General features: G+C 43.5%; 1 protein-coding gene across 1 annotated transcript; it reads right to left on the reverse strand.

Annotated features, from left to right (window-relative positions):
- Positions 1-1,989: 1,989 nt before the first annotated feature.
- Positions 1,990-8,582, reverse strand: STMP1 (short transmembrane mitochondrial protein 1). Its single transcript, XM_074582882.1, has 3 exons — positions 8,462-8,582; positions 4,803-4,856; positions 1,990-2,452 (listed from the first exon to the last, which is right to left on the reverse strand). The coding sequence occupies exons 1-3, from the start codon at positions 8,474-8,476 to the stop codon at positions 2,372-2,374; spliced, it is 150 nt and encodes a 49-aa protein (XP_074438983.1). The 5' UTR covers positions 8,477-8,582; the 3' UTR covers positions 1,990-2,371.
- Positions 8,583-9,205: the final 623 nt, after the last annotated feature.

The following is a 9,205-nucleotide window of genomic DNA, read 5'->3' on the forward strand; positions in this document are numbered from 1 at the left end:
AAAATAGGAAAGAGAACGGGGGGGTAGGGGGACAACAAAGGGAAGCTGGGGGAAACTAAGTTCATCACATTCGTGAAAGCATTAAAACAGCTGTGCAGTGCTGTCTTGCTCTATGGAAAAAATTTTGTCTGGAAGACAGTTGCTTTCGTTTGAAGTCTGTGAAAGCCAAACTATTACTCCAGTAATAACTAAACACGGCTGTACTTTATTTGTGAATTCCCTTCACCAAGCACCTTACAGAGTTGATAGGACTCTTCTATTTTACAGAAGAAATCTAAATAATTTTTATTTGACAGATTGTTGAATTAATAAAACTTACATCTCTTCAAATTACTGCAATACTTTCTTCAGAATTTACAACAGAACTTTTGTAAAACTATGGTTTCTAAATGCAGAATTTGCTTTGCATTCAAACAGAAGAGGACAGTGCTACAACATGATGTGTATTCTCTCATATACCAGGGTTTTTAGTGGCAACAATGGGTGAATAGAGTATACTGGACAAACAAAAGGAGGGACAGCAGACAACTGGTTCTAACCCTAAAAAAATACATGGTAGACAACTGAGCCAAATGCAAAGGCACTGGACTGAAGACCACGCACAGGAATGAGAAACTACTGGGAATACCACAGAACCGTAGGGGTTGGAAGGGACCTCTGGAGATCATCTAGTCCAACCCCACTGCGAAAGAAGGTTCACCTACACCAGGTTGCACAGGAACACATACAGGCGGGTTTTGAATATCTCCAGAGAAGGAGACTCTACCACCTCTCTGGGCAGCCTGTTCCAGTGCTCTGCCACCCTCAAAGTAAACAAGTTTTTCCTTATGTTCAAATATAATTTCCTGTGTTCCAGTTTGTACCCATTGCTTCTTGTCCTGTTGCTGGGCACCACTGAAAAGAGTCTGGCCCCATCCTCTTGACACCCACCCTTTAGGTATCTATAAGCATTGGTGAGAACCCCTCTCAGCCTTTTCTTCTCCAGGCTAAACAGACCCCGGTTTCTCACAAGAGAGGTGCTCCAGTCCCTTGATCATCTTCATAGCCCTCCGCTGGCCTCTCCAATAGTTCCTTGTCTTTCCTTAACTGGGGAGCCCAGAACTGGGCATGGGGGTAACGGCCCCCGTGATAGGACACAGGGTAACAGCCTCAAACTGAAAGAGGGTTGATTTAGATGGGATATCAGGAAGAAATTATTTACGGTAAGGGTGGTGAGGCACTGGAACAGGTTGCCCAGGGAAGCTGTCAATGCCCCATCCCTGGTAGTGTTCAAGGCCAGGCTGGATGGGGCTTTGCGCAGCCTGGTCTAGTGGGAGGTGTCCCTGCCCATGGCAGGGGGGTTGGAACTAGATGATCTGTAACGTCCCTTCCAACCTGAACCATTCTGTGATTCTGTGTGATTCTGTGACACAGTACTTTAGATGCGGCCTCAGAAGGGCAGAGAGGGAGGATAACCTCCTTTGACCTGCTAACCAAGCTCTTTGATAGACATATTTGACAGAAATACTGAGCTCTAGTCCTTGTTCCACACCAAGAGACAGTAAAAAAGCATATTTAGAACAATTACACAAACTGAAGCATTAAGTAGATAAAGCAAATGGTTTGGATTCACAGCGTAACTGCTGACCTCCATATGCCCCTACTACTACTTATGGAAGATAACTCTTCGCTCTCCCATCCTCCCCATCACTCCAGAGACATCCTCAAGCAACCAAGCAGAAGGGAAAGAAGAGGAAGAGACAATAATAGAAGAAAAAATGAATTTGAAGTGTAGGTTAAAGTTGATGGCCTTTTACACTTTTAGAAATCAGCCATATTTGTGCAAATTCTGCACTGCTGGAAGCGATCATTTAACATAACGGAAAAAGCAGGAGCTCCCCGCTTCCCCCCAGGTTCATAGTTTGACAAATGAACTTTCCCACCTCCAATAATGGAATGCAGATATTAAGGACAGTGAAGTACCGCTGCTCACAACAAATGACAAGAAAGTTACTTCTTGATGCATTTAATGTCTTTTGTAACGTTCTAAGTACTAGGGTATTACAGAGTGTGAGGTATGCATAGTAACAGGACTAACAGGGCTCCAGTTGGATCAGGTAAAAATGGGTTACAAAATATTAGGAAAAGCAGTAACGAAAAATACAAACAATCTTATCCAGTCACATATCAGCTGCAAATTCAAATCCTTAGATCCTTGAAAATCAGTCCCAGGAAAGTTCACGGCTGCTCTTTCAAAAGAAGGACATTCCATTTCTAGGAGACTAAAAATGGAGGAACCTCCCACGCCAACCCTCTACTTGATCTTTGTTGCCTCAAAGATAAATTGCATCCTTGACGCACGCACAGAGGTGACCTGGGTAACATTGCTTTCTTAGGACTTGTCGCTGGGAGGTTTCTTCTTAGCTTCCACATCCTTCTTAAAATCTTCGAGCTTCTTTGCAATGTTAGGAATCTTTAAAGACAAAACCGAAAAACAAACAAAAACCACATAAATGAACAAAAAATCCCAAGCTACATGAGCCTCGGCAGGAAAGACAATACCATAAACACAGCAAGAAATTCTATGAAGTTTAAACCGATTTCTAAAAGATAGTTCTTCCAGGATCTGTTACCTTGCACAGAGGTTAAAATCAAAGTAACATCAAGCAAATAGCAGATGAAAGCACCTCACATGAGGCTTCAGGAAACATTTTAGATTGTTAAGTCAGCCAGTGGTGATGGGAACAGGAGGGAGGAAAAAAGATCATTTTACAGGAAATTTAGTAAGACCAGTCTGGCAAACTGCCAAAGAATAAGCCGATTTAAACACTGATGCACAGACTTTAATAATGACTTTGGGAGTGGAAATTAGATTGCACTATACTGGTCACAAACACAGAGAAAAAAGATGTCCAAAGCAGCAAATAGGTTCAAGAAATTTATGAAGAAATCCCATCTTGCGGGAACCAAAATTCCCAACAAGGGACTTCTACAGCATTGCAAATTGGCAACCTTTTGCGGTTTCACACTTGAATGAAAATTCAATTTACCGCTTGTGAACTTCAGAACTTCAGCTTTCTCTACCAAACAAAAGTATTTAGAGAAAGCAATCCAACAGTAAATTTTAACTTCTTTAAAAAAAAAAAAAAGCAGCAACTTTTAAGGGCAGGGAATAGATTGTCTTATGACTCCAGCTAAAACTTGGAATTGACGACATAAGATTTTACAAGCTAACTGATTAAAATGAAATGAAAGCAAAGTTCCCATGATCAGTTGTGAAAAGAATCATGGGCTTTTACTTCATATTTAACCTGACCACAGAGCAGAAGGAAAGTTAATCCAAACAGACTGCAGTTCTCTCATTGGATGGTTTGAGGCTGATAGTACAGGTAATATCATAAGTTTCTCTCTTACCTTCCCTTTCAAAGTTAAGCTCTGTTTGAGCAAACAAAATCGAAAGCCCGGCCTGTAATGCACCCGACATTTAAGCTAAAACAAGAGAAGTCTGCTGTTGTCAGCAGAACCCTCCATGTAGTTATAACTAAGCACATAGATTCCACAGCTGTGGAATTAGGACCTCATTACAGCAAGTTTTTCTTAGGTGCCATCTAAAACAAATCATCTTTGATACCAGCAATAAAATTATCATGTTATCCTGCAAGGCAGTATTATTATATTCCCAGGGAACTATTTCCAGCAAATCAAAAGCATAAGTCCCCCTCTTGTGGCAATACTTCATTAGTGCTGCCAGACAAACACTACACCATGCTTACAATACATATTGATACACCCAAGTATGTTCTTTTGACTGCATTTTCATAACAAGGCAAAACATATATTGGAAAGAAAAATCTGCCTTTTATTAGTACTCTTACTGGAGTGACTGGACAGGAAGCATCACAAAAGTCTGCACATGAGCAAGGAGCAAAAAATAAGAATTCTTCAAGCAAGATGACTTCAATACTGAAGATGAGAGGAAAGCAAAACATAAATGTCACTAGAGATTTGAGCATCAACAGCTTTTTTTTTTTTTAAACTAGGCTAATACAGATTGCATAAGAAAGGAAAAAAAATTATGTTAAATTTCATTGATGACTCTAGCCTGTAAACAGCTAAGTGGCACTGCTCTTACAAAGGATTCTGCTGACTACAGAAATTAAAAAAGCTTGTATTGAAGACTCAGCTCTAAATCTTCTTCTTCTACTTTAACTCTTACAGTGAAAAGAAATCTCTGTTCACTGCGAGACACAAGGAGAGAAAGTTCACTTTCTCTTCTTGCTATCAGAAAAGAAGGAAAGAAGACTGAAGTAGTAGTAGGTGCTGAATTTTCAAAAAAAAAAGCTGGCAAAACTTATTTTCATTACTGGTACAGAAGACAGACCTTTCAGATGCCCGGAAGGTTTTTTTAAGTAACAAACAGTGTACTGTTTGTGTACTGAATGAAGAACACTGTAAGCAGGCAGACTATCAGAGTCAGGAAAGCAGTGTTTTAGCGCCAGTACAATCTGTGAGCAGCTGCTAAACTTTTTCTGTTTCTCCTGTCTCGATCTATGTAGATGCCTGTTTACCATGCCTGTGCTCTAGGGCCCCAACACCAGTTAAGGCTCTAAGCATTACTCTCATTAGAGAGAAGATGTCAAAGAGCTAGATGTTTTGGTTCCATTTACATTCTAGTTCATCCGCACTAAAGTCAGAATGATCTGTATTCTGTTTAAATAAAAAAAAACATCAAAATAAAGACTGAATCAGTTCTGATTGAGGGAAAACAGCCTTTTATTTTCATTTCAGAATAGGTTTAACTCTGAGAATACAAGAATACTCACATCATAGTTCTGAGCCAGATACATCCCAACCACATTGCCAAGAGTAAAACCAAGCTAAAGAAGAAGAAAGGGAGAAAAGAACAGTTAACATTCTTCCATCAAAAGCAGATTGGTTAAAATTTAAAAAAAGGAATTTTGCAGTCATGTGAAGACTAAAGAGTTTCAATTCCATTCCTACTTAATTTCTCACCTTTCTTCCAGACAGGTGTAATTTTACCCATCTTCCTTACCAGAAAAACCTTACCATGATTTCCAAAATACAGCACAGTTGTGTTTTCAATACACATCTCCAAGACTAATTGGATCAGTCTATGATCATCTTTGCAAAATTCCTTGCGCACCCACAAAGGCAATAACTCCTATAAAAACAAGGGAGTGAGCAGCAGGGACCTACACATCACAGAGCTCTTGGTCCAAGCCAGGAAAGCCTAAAGCAACACCCCACTAAAACGGTGCTCAATGCTGGAGAGGGATGCACATATACAAAGATATAACACAGTAACATACAGTAAAAAAAAAAGTTCACAAGCTTGAAAGTCAGAACAGAGGCTCTGACTGCAAAAAGATCCCAGTCTCACCTTAAAAGGTTTAAGAGTAGAGCTCCTCCATCAACTTAAACTGATGTAAACCTCCTACTTCTCTTCCGCAACAGCTAACAACTGTGCACTTTCCAGACCCCTTTGACCTCAAGAGACCAGTTTTCAGCCAAATCCACTCTGACCTAGGGGTTCCTCTAAGGCAGGAAAGCACTGTTGGTTGGAAGCAGGGCACTACCTCTTTTGACAACTGTGCAAACTTGTAATTGCTGAAGGGTGTTTGTGAAAACGCACTCGAGAAGGGGAGCGAGAGCAAAACAGAAGCGCAGTTCCTGGCCCAGACCCTGTTTGCCAGCTGAGGAAAATCCTCAAGCATAACAACATTTCTGGAGTGAAGGAAATTCCTCTCTTCAAAGACAGGTGATGAGATTTTAATTCGGCAGCTCCCCAAGATCAGAGATTTTATTTGTATTGTTACATTTCATAATAGGTACAACCTATATTATGAAGGCTCATTTGACTATTTTGGTAGGGGACACGACTAACATTGTGCCTTCAATCATTGTCAGTAGACAATCCCTCTATATGACAGCTGATGCCAGTTCTATTTAAGAAATTTGTTATTGCTTATGGTCACTGCTGTTAAAATAAGAATATTTTAAGAAAAATAAAACCACTGTCCACAATAACAACTTTGCCATCCCACTGACTAGACATCTTTTCCATGCCCAAAGCAGGATACAGTACAGCTCATCTTTCCAGTGATTCAGACTCCCTAAGCATCACTGGTGAAAAGCTAGTTATAGAAAACTAAAACTGGTTTAAAACTGTCAAATGAACCGTGACTGCAAGTTACTTCAGTATTTTCTTAAAGAGATTTTTGGTCTTAGTCTTTGTTCATTATTACTTTTTAAGGAACTTTAACAATATAAGAAAAAGTAGAGTTCTTTTTGTGAGTACTGCACAGGTTATCATTTGCTCTTGTAGTTTCAACTATCAGTTACAGAAGTACTCTGGGAGATATTAACAAATATTGCACGGATGTAAACGAGACTTGTGATTCCTTTTAATGCGGAGCATCGTTCTAGCAGAGGAAAATTTCCTGTATCTTTCGCACTGTCTGAGAACTAACTTGAAAGCACAAGCCTGGTCCTTGTTTATTAGCAGTTTTCTAGGTTTTATCATAGAACGTTTCCAAAGATGGGACAACTATCATATTCTGCTGTGTGATAAGACTTATTCAGTACAGACAGTACTGACATCAGTACTCCCTTTAAGTGTACTCCTGTATTGAAAGGTCTAGCACCACATTCAATAGCAATCCACCCAGTTACATTTACTTTTATGGTTGACAATTAAAGCAGCAGGAAACATTTCACTATTTAGACTTTGATTATGTGGCTATCAAAACATATAGCCAATTAAAATGTGCATGTTGACTAAGGACAACAGAGCTGATGAGAGTTCAGGGTCTTCCAATATGTACCCAGCATTTCAAGTTGCATTTTAAACAAGTGTTTATTTTATGCTTAACTCTGGATAGCAAAAATACATGGTTTGCAAGATTATCCCTTTATCTCCTTGTTACAGCCCTAAGAAGGGAAAGCACGAGTCAAATACACAAACTACACCCAAAAAGGGAAGAAACCCAGAATTAGCATATCTTTTTTCTAACTTTCAGGGGCTAATCAAGAAATCATAAGAGGTTTTCATTTAGCAACTGAAATGAAAAACATTAGCAGCAAGCAGGAGAGTTGATAAACACAGAAACTTTGAGAGCGGCTAAGAGTATTTACTGAATGTTTTCAGTGGAGTGGACAGAGACAACAAAAGACAGCTACAGAAATGACTGAAGCTTTCATACTTGTTATTGCATTTTATTTTGAAGCTGAGATAAGAAACAGGCTTCATTTATTCATTTCATAAAAACACGCAAGAGTCTCCCAACTTATAACAGGCTATCTCTTCTTGCTCTGTATCAACACTTGGTATGAAGCTGATTAGCCAGCTAAATAAAAGATGAAAGAATATCACTTACTGTTTGTACTTACAGGGACATATCTGAACACAGCTAAAACCCTAGAGTAGCCTTCACATCACTAGAATGAAAAATGGGGCAACTGTTTCTATGCTTTGCTACAGCCGAAACTAACATCTTTTTTGGTCAGGCAATTTATTTCTGTACTTGGCAGTAAAAATACCAGCGTCCATTAAGCCTTTAATGAAGGGTAGCCAGGCGCTTAACTTCAGACACCCAGAAGAGTTTAGGGGAACATGCAGAAAGGAATATTAAAACGAGAAAAGTGCAAAAACGTTTAGTCTATTAATTCAGCTGCTGTTAAGGGGATATAACGAAAGGCAGTAGTGAAACATGACCCCTTGCCTTAACTTCTATATATAAAAATCTATGGCTGCAGATGGGGGGTTTCTAAAGGCGAGCAAACCGGCAAGGACCGAAGACCTCTGCTCCCACAGGAGGAGGGAGGTACATAGGCTAACACAAATGTGGACAGCAGGAGGGCATCACCATGAGCAAGCGAAATCTGCTGAACCTCCAAGGCAAATTAAGGGCAAGACTTGGGAGGAAGGAAAAAAAAAAAAAAAAAAAAGAGAAAAAAAACCCCACAACAAAACCTGCGGGAACTTCAGAGCAGTTTTAAGGCCCCATCTCCTGGGGGAGCAGGGACAAACCCGGCCGCACACCGGGCTGGAGAAGCCCCGAAGCGACTCAAAGGCCCGGGGTGGGTCTGAGGGAAGCCGACGAAGGGAGCGGGCCTGGCGCCGCACCCACCAGGATGCTGCGCTGCCGGAGAGCCAAAACTGGGCGCAGTCACCCCGTTTAAGCAGCTTCGAGGCCAGGGGAGGGCGAGTCACGCCACCGGGCGGGGGCACCCAGCGGGGGGCTGAGGGGGGAGGCCGCCGCCAGCTCCTCAGGTAGGGGAAGGCTGGCTGGCCGCCCGCCCGCCCGCCGGGCCCCCCAAGAGCCGCCCGCGGGGCGCGGGTGCGGGCGGGGACGGCACACAGCCGCTTTCCGCCCTTCGCCGAGGAGCGGTCCCCGCCCGCCTCGCTCCGCCCCACCCCGCCGCGAAATGGCGGCGCCGCCGGCGCCCCGCGGAGCCTTACCAAGAACTGCAGCATGGCGCCCGCCTGCTTCCTTGCTTCCCTGCCTGCCAGGGAAGTCAGGCGGGCGGCGGCGGCTCCTCTTCCGGGTGCTGGCCCGCCCTCGCTGCCGCCCCCGCGGGGAGGGGTGCGCCCAGCACCGCCCGCCCGCGCCCCCTTGGGCGGCCCCGCGGACTGTGCCCCGCCAAACCCCCCGGAGGGACACGCTTGGGGCGGCCACTCCCGCCCGCTCTCTGGGATGAGGAACCGCGCTAAGAGCGCAACGGGCCATCTCCGAATGCCTCCCTCCCTCCGCACAGCGAGGCGTCTGGTGACAGCAGTCGAGCCTGCTGCTCCCGAGGGGCTGCGCAGGGTTCCCGAAATGTTAAATGAGAGTTTGGGTTTTTACAGAAGGAGTAGCTTCAAGCCGGAGCCTTCAAGGAAGGGTCAGGGGAAGCAGACACCTAGATGTGGGCAAAATCCTGTGTGATTTGGGTGTGTCCCCTGCCTCAGTGCTTGGGAAATCTCAGCCTCCCATATCGGAGAAGGCTGAAGGAAAAGTTTTCCTTCTTTTGTTTCCCAGCCTTCTCCACTCAGTGCTCATCTAGGGTGCCCATGGCCTGGTTTGGATCCCCAGCGTAGGAAAGACTTAGGTAAACTGGAGGAAGCTGAGCAGAGGGCCTAGAGCCGATCAGGGCTGCAGACCTCCCTGGGAGGAGAGGCTGGAGGAGCAAGACTTGTTCAGCCGTGCGGGGGGACCTACCGGCA

Source organism: Larus michahellis, chromosome 1 (assembly GCF_964199755.1).
Source record: "Larus michahellis chromosome 1, bLarMic1.1, whole genome shotgun sequence".
NCBI classification, from domain to species: Eukaryota; Metazoa; Chordata; class Aves; order Charadriiformes; family Laridae; genus Larus; species Larus michahellis.